The following is a 22796-nucleotide window of genomic DNA, read 5'->3' as shown; positions in this document are numbered from 1 at the left end:
ATACTTGAGACTAGATTAGCTTAATGGTGACCATGCATTCGGCCTTGAAGCATTAAACAAATGTTGGTTGAGGTTTTGATATTTTGAACAAAGATAGTTGTGAAATGGGGTGAAAACCATTAAATTATACACATAAAAATCCAGCAAGAAGATTAAACTACTAAATGTATTCATTTTAGATCAAGACATCAAAGAGGGAGAACCAAGCAAAGGCAAAGCAAAGATAATCGAGTAGTCGATTGGGAATCATTTCATCCGATATAAGGTAAGTCATTAAGCACTTATTTTGTACTAATTTAAAGGGTCGTAATGTCCAAGTAATGATGCTGAATGGAATGGTAGAATATATATATAAACATGTATGTATGTGGTGATGAAAATATTGGATGGAAAGAAAAAAGGTGAGATGTATTGAGTGATCGGTTTCGGCACTAAGTGTGCGGGTGTAAACATTTATAATCACAAATTGGCACTAAGTGTGCGGGTTCAAATTATACAGCACTAAGTGTGCAAGTTTGATTATATAGCACTAAGTGTGCGAGTTCGACTATTAAGCACTAAGTGTGCGGGCTTATTGCGCATCCTCTAATAAACGTACATGTTCTATGTGCGCGGCCTTACCGAGTCAATCATGGATAGCGGTACGAGTAAACACCTTGAGCTCATGAGGAATGGACATTTTATTTATATTTGGAATTTGGTTTGGTAAGTCTTGATCTATGTGGTGATTATGCTCGAAAATAAATGCACGCAATGTCATATGGCGTAATGTATGAAATATCAAGTAGGGCTTGGTATGAGACCAAACCGAAATGCCTAAAGAATTATAGTGCCGTTTGGGTGTGGATGGAGGATTTTAATCCCGCATTAATTATTTTCTTTTATGGTATATTATTACTGAACGACAATATAATGCTTATGGCTTACTGAGTTATATACTCACCCGGTGTTTGCTTGTCGCCATTTTAGGTTCCTTGGACTCGTCCTTTTGCGTGCTCGTGGTCGTCATCGAAGTCATCACACCGACTAGCAACTTTTGGTATTTTTTTTGTGTTGTCGGCTTAGGAGAACATTTTGGCATGTATAGGCTAATATGCTTTGTTGAACTTTGGTATGTAAACTTTTAGCCATGCGAAAATGGCATAAATGCTCGGTTGGATTTAGTTCTCTAATGTTAAGTCGCAAGTCTTAGTAATTTGATTTCCATGCCATATGCCATGGTTGACTATTTTGGTGTTAAAATGCATGATATGGCAATAGTGTAGTAGGGAGATGTTGGATAATGATTAGCCTCTGGTATGGCTAGTCATGATCATAATTTGTGACATGTATGATGGATCACTAGTTAGATCAAAGGGAAATCATGAAATAGGCATAGTTGCTTTAGTGACCGGTGCTGGCAGCAGCAGTGACGTGAGATTGAAAAATCACTAAAAATAGTAGGAATGGTATTAAATAGTAAATAAATTATTTAAATGTACCTTGATGAATCTACTTTCATATGGAAGAAACGAAATGGTCATATTAGTTATAAGTTAACAGATATTAAAGTTCTTGTGAAACAGGGCCAGAACGGTTTCTGGATCCCCTGTTCCGACTTTGGAAAATCATTGTAAATTAACCAGAGATAATTAGGAGTCATGCCATATATTTGTAGATTCCTCTCTGAGTCTAGTTTCTATAGAAACAAACGGCATCAGTATTGAATCCCTGTACAGGGAGATATCCAATTCGTAACGCACAAAGGTCAGTGTAGTCGATCCCTGCAACAGGGGAGACTTTAACTAATAAAATGTACTAATTGGCTTGACCAAAAATTCTAGAAAAAAATATGTAGATGGAAATATGAGTCTAGTTTCAGGGAAAAATTGCGAAACTTATTTTCGAGTTGTAAAACTCAAGTTATGAATTTTGGAGTGACTAGTACACAGATTGGCAGCTTGTCTAGAAATCTCTCAATAAGTGGGTTGAAGTCCGTTAACACCTCGTGTTCGACTCCGGCGACGGTCTCGGGTTCGGGGTGTTACATTTTTATTGGTATCAGAGCTATGGTTTAGTCGGTTCTAGGACTACCATAGCACGTGTAATATCCCGAATTAAGGCCTAATCGGAATAGTGGTTTCGTGACCACAAATCCAAGATAAAAATAATTATTTTAAAATTATTTTGAGGTTTATGATATGATTGCATGATTGTGTGAAAATTTCGTGATGAAATTCTATGCATAAAGTGCTTAAGTTGAGATTAGGGACTAAATCGAATAAGTTGCAAAACTTGCATTCTAGAAGTTTTTAGTATGAAATTGCTTTGAAATATTAATTAGGAGGTCTTAAATGGTAATTTTACCAATTTTAAGTTCATGGACAAAATTAGGACATGGAAGGAATTTTTGGAAAGTTTAGTAGTAAGGGCATTTTGGTCATTTGGATATTAAATGAAATAAAAATAGGAAAAATAACTCAAAATGATCATCTTCTCCATATTGTTCTGCCGATTTTTGCTCTCCTCCATAGCTGGGGTTTCTTCAACTTTCAAACTTCATAGTAAGTGATTTCAAGCCCCGTTTTTAATGATTTTTATGTTTTTGAAATCCCGGTAGCTCGATTTAGCTTATGTTAACAATAATTCAACCTATGGTTCATATTTGGAAAAATACCCATAGGTGAAATTTGTGTATTTTGGTGTTTTATGACAGAATATGAGGTTTTAAATTTTGTTAGACAACTTTTGTTACTCGGTTTTGAGTAAAAACGAGTAAAAAGGCTTAATCGGTAAAAATATTTATTAGTCATAAATACTTAGAGTGAGAATTTGATGTTGCCATAGAAGGGAAAAATGGTCAGCATGTCATAAAACTTAATAATAAGGGATGAAGTTTAATTCCCGAGCCTAGGGGCAAAAGTGTAATTATGCAAAAGTTTAGGGGCAAAATGGTAATTTTGCCAAAGTTCGTATTAAGGACTGTTTTAATGAATGTATGTATTAAATAAGATTAATTTGGTATTATAGATCAAGAGAAACGAGATTCAAGTCGTGATCGGGGGAAAAACAAAGTTTACGAGGAATAGGCTCGATTGTTAAAAATTTTGTACCGAGGTAAGTTCATGTGTAAATAATGTAGCATAATTGTTATTTTTAAGTTATTGATGTTAAATATAGGATATGCTGATTCTTATCATGAAATATATGCTTTGTGGTTATTTTCGAATAAAATGGAAATTAAGTGTATTATTTGTTAAATATAAAGTGCTACCGAGTATTGGTTTCGGTATTTTACGGAAGATGGCAAGGAGATGTGTTCGAGGAAAATCCCGTTTGAACCTTAGGAATAGATTAGGATACAAGTGACATGTCACTAGGATGGTTGAACATCCGAACTCGTTGAGTTGAGTCCGAGTTCACTTATGGATGTGGAATGTCCGAACTCGTTGAGTTGAGTCCGAGTTCGTGAGATGTAACTAGGCATCCGAACTCGTTGAGTTGAGTCCGAGTTCACTTATGGATGCGAACGCCGAGCTCGTTGAGTTGAGTCCGAGTTCACTTATGGGCGGGTTACATGGTAGCTTGGCTACAAATATGGCACTTATGTGCAAATTATCCATGTATCCGAGTTATATTCCGATGTGTTCAACGGGTAAAATTTCTAGTGAAATGGAAGAACACTTAAGATGCAAGTGACGTATTGGTAAGTATTGTGAAATGGACACTTTGGACAGGTATGTACTTAACCCTCGGGTTGAAAATAGATACAACAACGATAAGGTGGTAAGATGATGAATGATGTTTAAAAATGTGATATATGTTTTGGTGATACCATGCTAAGATTGTTTGGTATAATTGTATGGTTATGTTACTTGTTATTTGCATATGAACTTACTAAGCATTTATGCTTACTCCCTCCTTTTCGTTCATTGTAGTTTTAACAAGCCGGCTTGAGAATTGGGATAGGTCGAAGACTCGTTCACACTATCCGAAGGCCTAAATTGGTAAAATGGCTTGTGTGTTTTGAATGTGGCATGTATGGCAAAATACTCACTTTGTGTAAATGATCTTATGATATGGCTATGGTTTGGAAAGAAAAGGGTTTGTAAATGATTAGCCATTGGAATGGCCAATCTAAGTCATATTTGATGTTACGTATGTTTAAAATGCTATTTAGTTCATGAAAATCCTTAGTAAAGTGAAATCTGTCATAAAACAGAATCTAACAGCAGCAGTGATGTAAATTTGAAAAATCACTAAAAATGGCAGAAATGGAATTAAATGATGAGTAAGTTATGAAATTTAATCTTAATGAGTCTATTTTCATATGGATTGAACAAAACTGGTATATGAATTATAATTTATGAGATATTTGAATTTTTGTGAAACAGGGCCAGAGTGATTTCTGGATCCCCTGTTCTGACTTTAGAAATTCACCATAAATTGTACCAAAATAATTATGTGGTGTATTTTATATTCTTAGAATCCTTATTGAGTCTAGTTTCAGGAGAAACAAACGGCATAGTTATTGAAACTCTGTACAGGGAGATATATGAATTGTAATACACAGAGGTCAGAGCAGTCTAACCCTGAAACAGGGAGACTTTAACTAATAAACTGTACTAATTGGCCCGACCAAAATTCTAGAAAAAATTAGTAGATAGATATATGAGTCTAGTTTAAGGAAAAATTTACGGAATTGGATTTCGAGCTTCGAAACTCGAGATATGAATTTTTAAGTAACTGTGACGCAGTTGGACAGCTTGTCCGAATTTGTTTAAGTGCTCAAATAAGTTTAGTAATGCCTCGTGCTCGACTCCGGCGACGGTCTTGGGCGTGGGGGTGTTACATTTGGTGGTATCAGAGCAGGTTTAGTCGGTTCTTGGACTAATGTGTTGTATGTAATGGTTTTGCTATACATGCCATAAATATATATTGGGATAGTGTGACGACTTCGACCTTTTAAATGATTTTTTTATAGTAAATGGATCCCGATCCAAGCTGGGCTGATGATTGTAGAGAGTAATGCACAAGCTCCGACTGAAGGGCGGTGCCAACTGAAAATCCACCTCCTACTATTGGTCAAGGAGGAGGAGAAGGGGCTCGGGAAGCCTTTCTCCAAATGATGAATGCTTGGTATACTGAGTTCGTTCGTACGAACCCGAATGCACAACCTCCCCCACCTCCCCCGATTCCTCAACCTGTACCTCCGATGCCTCAAGGTGTAGATCTGATGAAATTTCATAGAACTCCAATTGACAGAATCCGTAAACAAGGGGCCGAAGAATTCAGGGCAAATATTGATGATGATGCAGAGAAAGCAGAGTTTTGGCTCGAGAATTCTATTCGAGTATTTGATGAATTGTCTTGTACACCTGAGGAATGTTTGAAATGTGCTATATCATTGTTGAGGAATTCAGCTTATCATTGGTGGAAGACATTGACTTCAGTAGTACCGAAAGAGAAAGTAACTTGGGAGTTTTTTCAAGAAGAATTTCGGAAGAAATACATCAGTGAAAGATTTGTTGATCAGAAGCGTAAAGAGTTTCTTGAATTGAAGCAGGGGAACATGACAGTTACTGAATACGAAAAGGAGTTCGTCAGGTTGAGTAAGTATGCTAGAGAATACATTCCTACAGAGGCTAAAATGTGTAGGCGATTTGAAGACGGACTCAATGAAGACATCAAAGTATTTGTTGCGATTCTTGAATTAAAAGAAATGGTAGTACTTGTTGATCGAGCTTGCAAGGCTGAAGAACTACTTAAAGAGAAGAAAAAAGTAGAGGCTGAGACTAGAAATTGGAAGAAAAGACCGACGAGTAGTTCATTCTCACAGCAATCTAGGAAATCTAGAAATATGTATTCTCGTCCTCAGATTTCGGCCGGACAATCATATGGAAATTTTAAAAGCAAAATGTGGGTCTTAAATCTCAGACTACTTCTGCAGCTAGTGTGGGGAATTCGAGATTTGTTAAGCCCGAGTGCCAGCGGTGTGGTAGAAATCATTTTGGCCCATGTAGAGCAAATGAATGTTTTCAATGTGGTTCTCCAGATCATTTTATTAGAGACTGCCCAGAGAGAGTTGAGAAAGAAAAATTTCTGAGTGTAAAAGCTAGTGGTGCAGACTCGAGAGGAAGATATTCGAGAAAAGCTGGAAATGAAGCAAGCAGCAAGAATGTAGCCAAAGATTCAGCAGCTAAATCTGAAGTACGGGCTCCAGCTAGAACTTATGCCATAAAGGCACGTGAAGATGCTTCATCACCCGATGTGATTACTGGTATATTTTCTCTTTATGATGTTAATGTTAATGCTTTGATTGATCCCGGTTCTACTCATTCATATGTATGCATGAAACTGGTGTCTAGTATGAATATACCTATTGAGAACACAGAATTTATGATTAGAGTGTCGAATCCACTAGGCAAATGTGTGATAGTTGATAAAGTATGCAAGAAATGCCCTTTAATGATTCGGGGTCATTACTTTCTGGCTGATTTGATGTTGTTGCCGTTTGATGAATTTGATATTATTTTGGGTATGGATTGGTTGACATTGCATGATGCTATAGTAAATTGCAAAGAAAAGGTTATAGAATTAAAGTGTGAAAGTGGTAAAATTTCGGATTGAATCGAAAAGTCGAGGCATTATCTAGTGTAATTTCTTCGATGTCGGCTCGAGATATTTGAGGAAGAATTATGAAGCTTATTTGGCGTATGTAATTAATAAAAAGAAGTTGAAAAGAAAGTTGAATCGGTCTTGGGTTGTGTGTGAATTTGCGGATGTATTTCGGAAGAATTGTGGGTTTGCCTCAGTTAGGGAAGTAGAATTTGGTATTGATTTGATACCGAACAGCTCCGATCTCGATTGCTCCATATAGAATGGCACCAGCAGAGTTGAAAGAATTAAAGTCGCAGATTGCAAGAGTTGGTGATAAAGGCTTTGTGAGACCGAGTTTTCACCTTGGGGTGCTCCCGTGTTATTTGTGAAAAAGAAGGATGGTTCTATGAGATTGTGTGTTGACTATCGGCAATTAAACAAGGTGACAATCAAGAATAAGTATCCGTTGCCGAGAATTGATGATTTGTTTGATCAGATGAAAGGAGCAACATGGTTTTCAAAGGTTGACTTGAGATCTGGATACTATCAGCTGCGAGTAAAAGAGCCGGATGTGCCTAAAACTACTTTTAGAACAAGGTACGGTCATTATGAATTTTTAGTTATGCCATTCGGGTTGACAAACGCTCCTCATTGTGTTTATGGATTTGATGAATCGCATATTTCGGCCATACTTGGACAAATTTGTTGTGGTGTTTATTGATGATATTTTAATTTATTCAAAAGATGAGACAGAGCATGCTGAGCACTTGAAGATAGTTTTGCAAACTTTGAGAGATAAGCAGTTGTATGCTAAGTTCAGTAAAAGTGAATTTTGGCTCGAGAAGTTGGATTTTGGGTCACATTGTTTGGTGATGGCATACGGGTTGATTCTAGTAAAATTTCAGCCATTGTTGATTGGAAACCACCGAAAAATGTAACCGAAGTTAGAAGTTTCTTGGGGTTAATGGGTATTATCGGCGGTTTGTAAATGGATTTTCTATAATTGCTACTCCTATGACTAGACTACTCGAAAGAACGTTAAATTTGAATGGACGAAAGAATGTCAATGAGTTTTGAAGAATTGAAAAAGTTATTAACAGAGGCACCAGTGTTAGTACAACCCGAATCAGGTAAAGAATTTGTGGTGTATAGTGATGCTTCTCTAAATGGTTTGGGGTGTGTACTCATGCAAGAAGGAAAAGTGGTGGCTTATGCTTCGAGGCAGTTAAAATCTCATGAGAGGAATTATCCTACTCACGATTTGGAATTGGCTGCGGTGGTGTTTGCTTTGAAGATTTGGCGACATTATTTGTATGGTGAAAAGTGCCGGGTATATACCGACCACAAAAGTCTTAAGTACTTGATGTCACAAAAAGACTTGAATTTGAGACAACGAAGATGGTTGGAGTTGTTGAAAGATTACGAGCTTGTTATTGACTACCATCCGGGAAAAGCGAATGTGGTTGCCGATGCTTTAAGCAGAAAGTTGTTATTTGTTTTGAGAGCTATGAATACTCAGTTAAAGATATCAGGTGATGGTTCGATTCTAGCAGAGATAAGATCAAGACCGATGTTTTTACAAGAGATTTCTGAAGTTCAGAAAAATGATAAAGATTTGCTAGCCAAGAGAAAATGTGAAGTCGTCACGGATCGATTGAGAATCGGTTCTGATGGTTGTTTGATGTTTAAAAATCGGATTTGTGTACCGAAAAATGATGAGTTGATTCAAAAGATTTTGCATGAAGCACATAATGGTTGTTTGGTAGTTCACCCGGGCAGTACGAAAATGTATAATGACTTGAAGAAAATGTACTGGTGGAGTGGGATGAAAAGAGATATTTCTGAGTTTGTATCAAAGTGCTTAATTTGTCAACAAGTGAAAGCTGAACACCAAGTACCTTCGGGATTACTCCAGCCTATCATGGTTCCTGAATGGAAATGGGATCGGATTACTATGGATTTTCTATCAGGGTTGCCGTTAACTCCGGGGAAGAAAAATGCCATCTGGGTAATAGTTGACAGACTGACTAAATCGGCTCATTTTATTCCGGTACGTACAGATTATTCTCTTAATAAGTTGGCTGAATTGTATATCAGTGAGATTGTTAGACTTCATGGAATACCTTTGTCAATCATTTCGGATAGAGATCCGAGATTTACTTCACGGTTTTGGCAAAGATTGCAAGAGGCATTAGGTACAAAGTTAAATTTCAGCACTGCCTTTCATCCACAAACTGATGGACAATCGAGAGAGTAATTGATTCTTGAAGACATGCTCGGATGTTGCGTATTGGAATTTCAAGGTAGTTGGGAAAGGTACTTACCGTTGGTAGAATTTGCTTATAATAATAGTTATCAGACGAGTTTGAAGATGGCACCTTATGAAGCATTGTATGGTCGTAAATGTCGGACGCCATTGTATTGGACTGAACTCGTGGAAAATCGATTTATGGAGTTGATCTAATAAAAGAAACCGAAAAAAGGTGAAAGTGATTCGAGATTGTTTGAAAGTCGCTTCAGATAGATGAAATCTTATGCGGATTTGAAACGAAGGAAATCGAGTTTCAAGTTGGTGATAAGGTATTTTGAAAGTGTCTCCATGGAAGAAAGTTCTTAGATTTGGACGGAAGGGCAAGTTAAGTCCGCGTTTTATTGGACCATATGAAATAATTGAAAAGTTGGACCAAGAGCTTATCGGTTAGCATTACCACGAATTACAAAAGATGCATGATGTGTTCCACGTATCTATGTTACGTCGGTATCGTTCGAATCCTTCACATATAATTTCACCGACAGAAATTGAGCTACAACCGGATATGACTTACGAAGAAGAACCGATTAAGATTTTAGCTCGAGAGGTTAAGCAACTAAGAAATAAAAGTGTCGCTCTCGTGAAAGTATTATGGCAAAAGCACGGGTAGAAGAGACTACATGGGAACCTGAGGAAACTATGAGAAACCAATACCCATACACATTTTTACGGTAAGATTTTCGAGGACGAAAATCCTTAAAAGGGGGGGAGAGTTGTAATATCCCGAATTAAGGCCTAATCGGAATAGTGGTTTCGTGACCACAAATCCAAGATAAAAATAATTATTTTAAAATTATTTTGAGGTTTATGATATGATTGCATGATTGTGTGAAAATTTCGTGATGAAATTCTATGCATAAAGTGCTTAAGTTGAGATTAGGGACTAAATCGAATAAGTTGCAAAACTTGCATTCTAGAAGTTTTTAGTATGAAATTGCTTTGAAATATTAATTAGGAGGTCTTAAATGGTAATTTTACCAATTTTAAGTTCATGGACAAAATTAGGACATGGAAGGAATTTTTGGAAAGTTTAGTAGTAAGGGCATTTTGGTCATTTGGATATTAAATGAAATAAAAATAGGAAAAATAACTCAAAATGATCATCTTCTCCATATTGTTCTGCCGATTTTTGCTCTCCTCCATAGCTGGGGTTTCTTCAACTTTCAAACTTCATAGTAAGTGATTTCAAGCCCCGTTTTTAATGATTTTTATGTTTTTGAAATCCCGGTAGCTCGATTTAGCTTATGTTAACAATAATTCAACCTATGGTTCATATTTGGAAAAATACCCATAGGTGAAATTTGTGTATTTTGGTGTTTTATGACAGAAAATGAGGTTTTAAATTTTGTTAGACAACTTTTGTTACTCGGTTTTGAGTAAAAACGAGTAAAAAGGCTTAATCGGTAAAAATATTTATTAGTCATAAATACTTGTTAGAGTGAGAATTTGATGTTGCCATAGAAGGGAAAAATGGTCAGCATGTCATAAAACTTAATAATAAGGGATGAAGTTTAATTCCCGAGCCTAGGGGCAAAAGTGTAATTATGCAAAAGTTTAGGGGCAAAATGGTAATTTTGCCAAAGTTCGTATTAAGGACTGTTTTAATGAATGTATGTATTAAATAAGATTAATTTGGTATTATAGATCAAGAGAAACGAGATTCAAGTCGTGATCGGGGGAAAAACAAAGTTTACGAGGAATAGGCTCGATTGTTAAAAATTTTGTACCGAGGTAAGTTCATGTGTAAATAATGTAGCATAATTGTTATTTTAAGTTATTGATGTTAAATATAGGATATGCTGATTCTTATCATGAAATATATGCTTTGTGGTTATTTTGAATAAAATGGAAATTAAGTGTATTATTTGTTAAATATAAAGTGCTACCAAGTATTGGTTTCGTATTTTACGGAAGATGGCAAGGAGATGTGTTCGAGGAAAATCCCGTTTGAACCTTAGGAATAGATTAGGATACAAGTGACATGTCACTAGGATGGTTGAACATCCGAACTCGTTGAGTTGAGTCCGAGTTCACTTATGGATGTGGAATGTCCGAACTCGTTGAGTTGAGTCCGAGTTCGTGAGATGTAACTAGGCATCCGAACTCGTTGAGTTGAGTCCGAGTTCACTTATGGATCTGAACGCCCGAGCTCGTTGAGTTGAGTCCGAGTTCACTTATGGGCGGGTTACATGGTAGCTTGGCTACAAATATGGCACTTATGTGCAAATTATCCATGTATCCGAAGTTATATTCGATGTGTTCAACGGGTAAAATTTCTAGTGAAATGGAAGAACACTTAAGATGCAAGTGACGTATTGGTAAGTATTGTGAAATGGACACTTTGGACAGGTATGTACTTAACCCTCGGGTTGAAAATAGATACAACAACGATAAGGTGGTAAGATGATGAATGATGTTTAAAATGTGATATATGTTTTGGTGATACCATGCTAAGATTGTTTGGTATAATTGTATGGTTATGTTACTTGTTATTTGCATATGAACTTACTAAGCATTTATGCTTACTCCTCCTTTTCGTTCATTGTAGTTTTAACAAGCCGGCTTGAGAATTGGGATAGGTCGAAGACTGTTCACACTATCCGAAGGCCTAAATTGGTAAAATGGCTTGTGTGTTTTGAATGTGGCATGTATGGCAAAATACTCACTTTGTGTAAATGATCTTATGATATGGCTATGGTTTGGAAAGAAAAGGGTTTGTAAATGATTAGCCATTGGAATGGCCAATCTAAGTCATATTTGATGTTACGATGTTTAAAATGCTATTTAGTTCATGAAAATCCTTAGTAAAGTGAAATCTGTCATAAAACAGAATCTAACAGCAGCAGTGATGTAAATTTGAAAAATCACTAAAATGGCAGAAATGGAATTAAATGATGAGTAAGTTATGAAATTTAATCTTAATGAGTCTATTTTCATATGGATTGAACAAAACTGGTATATGAATTATAATTTATGAGATATTTGAATTTTTGTGAAACAGGGCCAGAGTGATTTCTGGATCCCTGTTCTGACTTTAGAAATTCACCATAAATTGTACCAAAATAATTATGTGGTGTATTTTATATTCTTAGAATCCTTATTGAGTCTAGTTTCAGGAGAAACAAACGGCATAGTTATTGAAACTCTGTACAGGGAGATATATGAATTGTAATACACAGAGGTCAGAGCAGTCTAACCCTGAAACAGGGGAGACTTTAACTAATAAACTGTACTAATTGGCCCGACCAAAAATTCTAGAAAAAAATTAGTAGATAGATATATGAGTCTAGTTTAAGGAAAAATTTACGGAATTGGATTTCGAGCTTCGAAACTCGAGATATGAATTTTTAAGTAACTGTGACGCAGTTGGACAGCTTGTCCGAATTTGTTTAAGTGCTCAAATAAGTTTAGTAATGCCTCGTGCTCGACTCCGGCGACGGTCTTGGGCGTGGGGGTGTTACATTTGGTGGTATCAGAGCAGGTTTAGTCGGTTCTTGGACTAATGTGTTGTATGTACGGGTTTTGCTATACATGCCATAAATATATATTGGGATAGTGTGACGACTTCTGACCTTTTAAATGATTTTTTTTTATAGTAAATGGATCCCGATCCAACTGCGGCTGATGATGTAGAGAGTAATGCACCAGCTCCGACTGAAGGGGCGGTGCCAACTGAAAATCCACCTCCTACTATTGGTCAAGGAGGAGGAGAAGGGCTCGGAAGCCTTTCTCCAAATGATGAATGCTTGGTATACTGAGTTCGTTAATACGAACCCGAATGCACAACCTCCCCCACCTCCCCCGATTCCTCAACCTGTACCTCCGATGCCTCAAGGTGTAGATCTGATGAAATTTCATAGAACTCCAATTGATGAATCCGTAAACAAGGGTCAAGAATTCAGGCAAATATTGATGATGATGCAGAAAGCGAGTTTTGGCTCGAGAATTCTATTCAGTATTTGATGAATTGTCTTGTACACCGAGGAATGTTTGAAATGTGCTATATCATTGTTGAGGAATTCACTTATCATTGGTGGAAGACATTGACTTGAGAGTACCGAAAGAGAAAGTAACTTGGGAGTTTTTCAAGAAGAATTTCGAAGAAATACATCGATGAAAGATTTGTTGATCGAAGCGTAAAGAGTTTCTTGAATTGAAGCAGGGAACATGACGATTCTTGAATACTGAAAAGGAGTTCGTCAAAGTTGAGTAAGTATGCTAGAGAATACATTCCTACAGAGGCTAAAATGTGTAGGCGATTTGAAGACGGACTCAATGAAGACATCAAAGTATTTGTTGCGATTCTTGAATTAAAAGAAATGGTAGTACTTGTTGATCGAGCTTGCAAGGTGAAGAACTACTTAAAGAGAAGAAAAAGTAGAATTTGAGACTAGAAATTGGAAGAAAAGACCGACGAGTAGTTCATTCTCACAAAGAATCTAGGAAATCTAGAAATATGTATTCTCGTCCTCGATTTCGCCGGACAATCATATGGAAATTTTAAAAGCAAAATGTGGGTCTTAAATCTCAGACTACTTCTGCAGCTAGTGTGGGGAATTCGAGATTTGTTAAGCCCGAGTGCCGTGTGTGGTAGAAATCATTTTGGCCCATGTAGAGCAAATGAATGTTTTCAATGTGGTTCTCAGATCATTTTATTAGAGACCGCAGAGAGTTGAGAAAGAAAAATTTACGAGTGTAAAAGCTAGTGGTGCGGACTCGAGAGGAAGATATTCGAGAAAAGTGGAAATGAAGCAAGCGACAAGAATGTAGCCAAAGATTCAGCAGCTAAATCAAGTGCGGCTCCAGCTAGAACTTATGCCATAAAGGCACGTGAAGATGCTTCATCACCGATGTGATTCTTGGTATATTTTCTCTTTATGATGTTAATGTTAATGCTTTGATTGATCCGGTTCTACTCATTCATATGTATGCATGAAACGGTGTCTAGTATGAATATACCTATTGAGAACACGAATTTATGATTAGAGTGTCGAATCCACTAGGCAAATGTGTGATAGTTGATAAAGTATGCAAGAAATGCCCTTTAATGATTCAGGTCATTACTTTTCGGTGATTTGATGTTGTTGCCGTTTGATGAATTTGATATTATTTTGGGTATGGATTGGTTGACATTGCATGATGCTATAGTAAATTGCAAAGAAAAGGTTATAGAATTAAAGTGTGAAAGTGGTAAAATTTGCGGATTGAATCGAAAAGTCGAGGCATTATCTAGTGTAATTTCTTCGATGTCGGCTCAGAGATATTTGAGGAAGAATTATGAAGCTTATTTGGCGTATGTAATTAATAAAAAAGAAGTTGAAAAGAAAGTTGAATCGGTCTTGGGTTGTGTGTGAATTTGCGGATGTATTTCGGAAGAATTGACGGGTTTGCCTCCAGTTAGGGAAGTAGAATTTGGTATTGATTTGATACAGGAACAGCTCCGATCTCGATTGCTCCATATAGAATGGCACCAAGCAGAGTTGAAAGAATTAAAGTCGCAGTTGCAAGAGTTGAGTGATAAAGGCTTTGTGAGACCGAGTTTTTCACCTTGGGGTGCTCCCGTGTTATTTGTGAAAAAGAAGGATGGTTCTATGAGATTGTGTGTTGACTATCGGCAATTAAACAAGGTGACAATCAAGAATAAGTATCCGTTGCCGAGAATTGATGATTTGTTTGATCAGCTGAAAGGAGCAACATGGTTTTCAAAGGTTGACTTGAGATCTGGATACTATCAGTTGCGAGTAAAAGAGCCGGATGTGCCTAAAACTACTTTTAGAACAAGGTACGGTCATTATGAATTTTTAGTTATGCCATTCGGGTTGACAAACGCTCCTGCTGTGTTTATGGATTTGATGAATCGCATATTTCGGCCATACTTGGACAAATTTGTTGTGGTGTTTATTGATGATATTTTAATTTATTCAAAAGATGAGACAGAGCATGCTGAGCACTTGAAGATAGTTTTGCAAACTTTGAGAGATAAGCAGTTGTATGCTAAGTTCAGTAAAAGTGAATTTTGGCTTCGAGAAGTTGGATTTTTGGGTCACATTGTTTCAGGTGATGGCATACGGGTTGATTCTAGTAAAATTTCAGCCATTGTTGATTGGAAACCACCGAAAAATGTAACCGAAGTTAGAAGTTTCTTGGGGTTAGCTGGGTATTATCGGCGGTTTGTAAATGGATTTTCTATAATTGCTACTCCTATGACTAGACTACTCGAAAGAACGTTAAATTTGAATGGACGAAAGAATGTCAACAGAGTTTTGAAGAATTGAAAAAGTTATTAACAGAGGCACCAGTGTTAGTACAACCCGAATCAGGTAAAGAATTTGTGGTGTATAGTGATGCTTCTCTAAATGGTTTGGGGTGTGTACTCATGCAAGAAGGAAAAGTGGTGGCTTATGCTTCGAGGCAGTTAAAATCTCATGAGAGGAATTATCCTACTCACGATTTGGAATTGGCTGCGGTGGTGTTTGCTTTGAAGATTTGGCGACATTATTTGTATGGTGAAAAGTGCCGGGTATATACCGACCACAAAAGTCTTAAGTACTTGATGTCACAAAAAGACTTGAATTTGAGACAACGAAGATGGTTGGAGTTGTTGAAAGATTACGAGCTTGTTATTGACTACCATCCGGGAAAAGCGAATGTGGTTGCCGATGCTTTAAGCAGAAAGTTGTTATTTGTTTTGAGAGCTATGAATACTCAGTTAAAGATATCAGGTGATGGTTCGATTCTAGCAGAGATAAGATCAAGACCGATGTTTTTACAAGAGATTTCAAGTTCGAAAAATGATAAAGATTTGCTAGCCAAGAGAAAATAAAGGTGAAGTCGACACGGGATCGATTTCGAATCGGTTCGATGGTTGTTTGATGTTTAAAATCGGATTTGTGTACGAAAAATGATGAGTTGATTCAAAAGATTTTGCATGAAGCACATAATGGTTGTTTGGTAGTTCACCCGGCGATGAAAATGTATAATGACTTGAAGAAAATGTCTTGGTGGAGTGGGATGAAAAGAGATATTTCGAGTTTGTATCAAAGTGCTTAATTTGTCAACAAGTGAAAGTTGAACACCAAGTACCTTCGGGATTACTCCACCTATCATGGTTCCGAATGGAAATGGGATCGGATTACTATGGATTTTCTATCGGGGTTGCCGTTAACTCCGGGAAGAAAAATGCCATCCGGTAATAGTTGATGACCGACTAAATCGGCTCATTTTATTCCGATGCGTCTGATTATTCTCTTAATAAGTTGGCTGAATTGTATATCGTTGAGATTGTTAGACTTCATGGAATACCTTTGTCAATCATTTCGGATAGAGATCCGAGATTTACTTCACGGTTTTGGCAAAGATTGCAAGAGGCATTAGGTACAAAGTTAAATTTCAGACCGCCTTTCATCCACAAACCGATGGACAATCGAGAGAGTAATTGATTCTTGAAGACATGCTCGGATGTTGCGTATTGGAATTTCAAGGTAGTTGGGAAAGGTACTTACCGTTGGTAGAATTTGCTTATAATAATAGTTATCGACGAGTTTGAAGATGGCACCTTATGAAGCATTGTATGGTCGTAAATGTCGGACGCCATTGTATTGGGTGAACTCGTGGAAAATCAGATTTATGGAGTTGATCTAATAAAAGAAACCGAAAAAAAGGTGAAAGTGATTCGAGATTGTTTGAAAGTCGCTTCAGATAGAGCGAAATCTTATGCGGATTTGAAGCGAAGGAAATCGAGTTTCAAGTTGGTGATAAGGTATTTTTGAAAGTGTCTCCATGGAAGAAAGTTCTTAGATTTGGACGGAAGGGCAAGTTAAGTCCGCGTTTTATTGGACCATATGAAATAATTGAAAAAGTTGGACCAGTAGCTTATCGGTTAGCATTACCACCTGAATTACAAAAGATGCATGATGTGTTCCACGTATCTATGTTACGTCGGTATCGTTCGGATCCTTCACATACAATTTCACCGAGCGAAATTGAGCTACAACCGGATATGACTTACGAAGAAGAACCGATTAAGATTTTAGCTCGAGAGGTTAAGCAACTAAGAAATAAAAGTGTCGCTCTCGTGAAAGTATTATGGCAAAAGCACGGGGTAGAAGAGACTACATGGGAACCTGAGGAAACTATGAGAAACCAATACCCATACATTTCTAGGTAAGATTTTCGAGGACGAAAATCCTTAAAAGGGGAGAGTTGTAATATCCTAATTAAGGCCTAATCGGAATAGTGGTTTCGTGACCACAAATCCAAGATAAAAATAATTATTTTAAAATTATTTTGAGGTTTATGATATGATTGCATGATTGTGTGAAAATTTCGTGATGAAATTCTATGCATAAAGTGCTTAAGTTGAGATTAGGGACTAAATCGAATAAGTTGCAAAACTTGCATTCTAGAAGTTTTAGTATGAAATTGCTTTGAAATATTAATTAGGAGGTCTTAAATGGTAATTTTACCAATTTTAAGTTCATGGACAAAATTAGGACATGGAAGGAATTTTGGAAAGTTTAGTAGTAAGGGCATTTTGGTCATTTGGATATTAAATGAAATAAAAATAGGAAAAATAACTCAAAATGATCATCTTCTCCATATTGTTCTGCCGATTTTGCTCTCCTCCATAGCTGGGGTTTCTTCAACTTTCAAACTTCATAGTAAGTGATTTCAAGCCCGCTTTTAATGATTTTATGTTTTTGAAATCCTTTAGCTCGATTTAGCTTATGTTAACAATAATTCAACCTATGGTTCATATTTGGAAAAATACCCATAGGTGAAATTTGTGTATTTTGGTGTTTTATGACAGAAAATGAGGTTTTAAATTTTGTTAGACAACTTTTGTTACTCGGTTTTGAGTAAAAAGCGAGTAAAAAGGCTTAATCGGTAAAAATATTTATTAGTCATAAATACTTGTTAGAGTGAGAATTTGATGTTGCCATAGAAGGAAAATGGTCAGCATGTCATAAAACTTAATAATAAGGGATGAAGTTTAATTCCAGAGCCTAGGGCAAAAGTGTAATTATGCAAAAGTTTAGGGCAAAATGGTAATTTTGCCAAAGTTCGTATTAAGGACTGTTTTAATGAATGTATGTATTAAATAAGATTAATTTGGTATTATAGATCAAGAGAAACGAGATTCAAGTCGTGATCGGGGGAAAAACAAAGTTTACGAGGAATAGGCTCGATTGTTAAAAATTTTGTACCGAGGTAAGTTCATGTGTAAATAATGTAGCATAATTGTTATTTTTAAGTTATTGATGTTAAATATAGGATATGCTGATTCTTATCATGAAATATATGCTTTGTGGTTATTTTCGAATAAAATGCAAATTAAGTGTATTATTTGTTAAATATAAAGTGCTACCGAGTATTGGTTTCGGTATTTTACGGAAGATGGCAAGGAGATGTGTTCGAGGAAAATCCCGTTTGAACCTTAGGAATAGATTAGGATACAAGTGACATGTCACTAGGATGGTTGAACATCCGAACTCGTTGAGTTGAGTCCGAGTTCACTTATGGATGTGGAATGTCCGAACTCGTTGAGTTGAGTCCGAGTTCGTGAGATGTAACTAGGCATCCGAACTCGTTGAGTTGAGTCCGAGTTCACTTATGGATCTGAACGCTTGAGCTCATTGAGTTGAGTCCGAGTTCACTTATGGGCGGGTTACATGGTAGCTTGGCTACAAATATGGCACTTATGTGCAAATTATCCATGTATCCGAAGTTATATTCGATGTGTTCAACGGGTAAAATTTCTAGTGAAATGGAAGAACACTTAAGATGCAAGTGACGTATTGGTAAGTATTGTGAAATGGACACTTTGGACAGGTATGTACTTAACCCTCGGGTTGAAAATAGATACAACAACGATAAGGTGGTAAGATGATGAATGATGTTTAAAAATGTGATATATGTTTTGGTGATACCATGCTAAGATTGTTTGGTATAATTGTATGGTTATGTTACTTGTTATTTGCATATGAACTTACTAAGCATTTATGCTTACTCCCTCCTTTTCGTTCATTGTAGTTTTAACAAGCCGGCTTGAGAATTGGGATAGGTCGAAGACTCGTTCACACTATCCGAAGGCCTAAATTGGTAAAATGGCTTGTGTGTTTTGAATGTGGCATGTATGGCAAAATAAAAATAATTATTTTAAAATTATTTTGAGGTTTATGATATGATTGCATGATTGTGTGAAAATTTCGTGATGAAATTCTATGCATAAAGTGCTTAAGTTGAGATTAGGGACTAAATCGAATAAGTTGCAAAACTTGCATTCTAGAAGTTTTTAGTATGAAATTGCTTTGAAATATTAATTAGGAGGTCTTAAATGGTAATTTTACCAATTTTAAGTTCATGGACAAAATTAGGACATGGAAGGAATTTTTGGAAAGTTTAGTAGTAAGGGCATTTTGGTCATTTGGATATTAAATGAAATAAAAATAGGAAAAATAACTCAAAATGATCATCTTCTCCATATTGTTCTGCCGATTTTGCTCTCCTCCATAGCTGGGGTTTCTTCAACTTTCAAACTTCATAGTAAGTGATTTCAAGCCCTGCTTTTAATGATTTTATGTTTTTGAAATCCGTTAGCTCGATTTAGCTTATGTTAACAATAATTCAACCTATGGTTCATATTTGGAAAAATACCCATAGGTGAAATTTGTGTATTTTGGTGTTTTATGACAGAAAATGAGGTTTTAAATTTTGTTAGACAACTTTTGTTACTCAGTTTTGAGTAAAAACGAGTAAAAAGGCTTAATCGGTAAAAATATTTATTAGTCATAAATACTTGTTAGAGTGAGAATTTGATGTTGCCATAGAAGGGAAAAATGGTCAGCATGTCATAAAACTTAATAATAAGGGATGAAGTTTAATTCCCGAGCCTAGGGGCAAAAGTGTAATTATGCAAAAGTTTAGGGGCAAAATGGTAATTTTGCCAAAGTTCGTATTAAGGACTGTTTTAATGAATGTATGTATTAAATAAGATTAATTTGGTATTATAGATCAAGAGAAACGAGATTCAAGTCGTGATCGGGGGAAAAACAAAGTTTACGAGGAATAGGCTCGATTGTTAAAAATTTTGTACCGAGGTAAGTTCATGTGTAAATAATGTAGCATAATTGTTATTTTTAAGTTATTGATGTTAAATATAGGATATGCTGATTCTTATCATGAAATATATGCTTTGTGGTTATTTTCGAATAAAATGCAAATTAAGTGTATTATTTGTTAAATATAAAGTGCTACCGAGTATTGGTTTCGGTATTTTACGGAAGATGGCAAGGAGATGTGTTCGAGGAAAATCCCGTTTGAACCTTAGGAATAGATTAGGATACAAGTGACATGTCACTAGGATGGTTGAACATCCGAACTCGTTGAGTTGAGTCCGAGTTCACTTATGGATGTGGAATGTCCGAACTCGTTGAGTTGAGTCCGAGTTCGTGAGATGTAACTAGGCATCCGAACTCGTTGAGTTGAGTCCGAGTTCACTTATGGATGCGAACGCCCGAGCTCATTGAGTTGAGTCCGAGTTCACTTATGGGCGGGTTACATGGTAGCTTGGCTACAAATATGGCACTTATGTGCAAATTATCCATGTATCCGAGTTATATTCCGATGTGTTCAACGGGTAAAATTTCTAGTGAAATGGAAGAACACTTAAGATGCAAGTGACGATTGGTAAGTATTGTGAAATGGACACTTTGGACAGGTATGTACTTAACCCTCGGGTTGAAAATAGATACAACAACGATAAGGTGGTAAGATGATGAATGATGTTTAAAATGTGATATATGTTTTGGTGATACCATGCTAAGATTGTTTGGTATAATTGTATGGTTATGTTACTTGTTATTTGCATATGAACTTACTAAGCATTTATGCTTACTCCTCCTTTTCGTTCATTGTAGTTTTAACAAGCCGGCTTGAGAATTGGGATAGGTCAAGACTCGCTCACACTATCCGAAGGCCTAAATTGGTAAAATGGCTTGTGTGTTTTGAATGTGGCATGTATGGCAAAATACTCACTTTGTGTAAATGATCTTATGATATGGCTATGGTTTGGAAAGAAAAGGGTTTGTAAATGATTAGCCATTGGAATGGCCAATCTAAGTCATATTTGATGTTACATTATGTTTAAAATGCTATTTAGTTCATGAAAATCCTTAGTAAAGTGAAATCATCATAAAACAGAATCTAACAGCAGCAGTGATGTAAATTTGAAAAATCACTAAAAATGGCAGAAATGGAATTAAATGATGAGTAAGTTATGAAATTTAATCTTAATGAGTCTATTTTCATATGGATTGAACAAAACTGGTATATGAATTATAATTTATGAGATATTTGAATTTTTGTGAAACAGGGCCAGAGTGATTTCTGGATCCCCTGTTCTGACTTTAGAAATTCACCATAAATTGTACCAAAATAATTATGTGGTGTATTTTATATTCTTAGAATCCTTATTGAGTCTAGTTTCAGGAGAAACAAACGGCATAGTTATTGAAACTCTGTACAGGGAGATATATGAATTGTAATACACAGAGGTCAGAGCAGTCTAACCCTGAAACAGGGGAGACTTTAACTAATAAACTGTACTAATTGGCCCAACCAAAAATTCTAGAAAAAAATTAGTAGATAGATATATGAGTCTAGTTTAAGGAAAAATTTACGGAATTGGATTTCGAGCTTCGAAACTCGAGATATGAATTTTTAAGTAACTGTGACGCAGTTGGACAGCTTGTCCGAATTTGTTTAAGTGCTCAAATAAGTTTAGTAATGCCTCGTGCTCGACTCCGGCGACGGTCTTGGGCGTGGGGGTGTTACAGCACGTATGTGTCTAGCTATACATGCCTTAATGTTAATGTTTAAATGTGTGATGACTTCTGACGGTTAAAATTTTGTTTTGATTAGTAAATGGATCCCGGTGTAGAGAGAACCTTGGCGGATGACGTTGAAAGTGTAGCGGCTGCTCCTCGCACAAGGGACGCCACTGTTGAACCTCGGTCATCTGCGAATAATCAAGGTGAGGAGGCAAAACAAGCCTTCTTTACCATGATGAATGAGTGGGTAGCGCAATACGCCCGAACCCATCCGGCTGTCCAACAATTCCCGAATTTGAATAATCCACCCCAAGAGCCCGTAATGCCATCCATCGATCCTATGAGGCCGAGTAAGCCACCAGACTTGATTAGAAAGCGCGGGCTGAGGAGTTCAAGGCCATAGTTACTGATGATGCCGAAAGAGCCGAAGTTCGGCTTGATAACACCATTCGGTGTTTGATGAAATCATGCACACCGATGAATGTCTAAAGTGTGCTATATCCTTGTTGCGAGACTCACTTACTATTGGTGGAGGACTTTGATCTCCATAGTCCCAAACGAAGCGAGTTACTTGGGATTTCTTTCAAATGAATTTCGAAGAAGTATATTAGTCAACGGTTCATCGATCAAAAGCGTAAGGAATTTTTGGAACTCAAGCAAGGCCGTATGACAAGATTACGAATACGAACATGAGTTCGTAAGACTTAGTCGGTATGCTCGGAGTGTGTGGCCGATGAGGTTGCTATGTGCAAAAGATTTGAAGAAGGATTGAATGAAGATTTAAAACTACTAGTGGGTATTTTGGAGATAAAGGAGTTCGTAACGCTAGTCGAACGAGCCTGCAAGGCGGAGGAACTTGGAAAGGAGAAGAAGAAGGTGAATTTGAAGCTAAAGACTATCGTAAGAGATCGATGGGTAAAGCTCCATTCTCGATCGTAAAGAAGTTCAGGAGGACACTAATAAATCGAGGCGATCATGGGAATTTCCATTAGAGCACGACCATCGACGGACTCGAGCTACTTGGTAGCTAGTGTGGGCAATAACCGTCAAGAGAAACCCGAATGCCCCCAATGTGG

The 22796-nt window shown here is 36.7% G+C and overlaps 1 protein-coding gene and 1 long non-coding RNA gene across 2 annotated transcripts; both read left to right on the top strand.

The window, feature by feature from the left end:
- The first annotated feature begins 2460 nt into the window (after positions 1-2460).
- On the top strand, positions 2461-4288 carry LOC128295321 (uncharacterized). The gene is made up of 3 exons (XR_008285682.1): positions 2461-2543; positions 3010-3096; positions 3918-4288. It is a non-coding gene; the product is annotated as an uncharacterized LOC128295321 (long non-coding RNA).
- A 675-nt stretch (positions 4289-4963) lies between these two features.
- Positions 4964-11612, top strand: LOC128295320 (uncharacterized). The gene is made up of 3 exons (XM_053030585.1): positions 4964-6259; positions 10535-10621; positions 11439-11612. Exon 1 carries the CDS (start codon positions 5105-5107, stop codon positions 6083-6085), a length of 981 nt encoding a protein of 326 aa, XP_052886545.1. The 5' UTR covers positions 4964-5104; the 3' UTR covers positions 6086-6259; positions 10535-10621; positions 11439-11612.
- The last annotated feature ends 11184 nt before the right edge of the window (positions 11613-22796 follow it).

This window comes from Gossypium arboreum, chromosome 7 (genome assembly GCF_025698485.1).
Source record: "Gossypium arboreum isolate Shixiya-1 chromosome 7, ASM2569848v2, whole genome shotgun sequence".
Lineage (NCBI taxonomy): Eukaryota > Viridiplantae > Streptophyta > Magnoliopsida > Malvales > Malvaceae > Gossypium > Gossypium arboreum.
The sequence above is the reverse complement of the archived record's forward strand: the minus strand, read 5'-3'. Positions and strand labels throughout refer to the sequence as shown.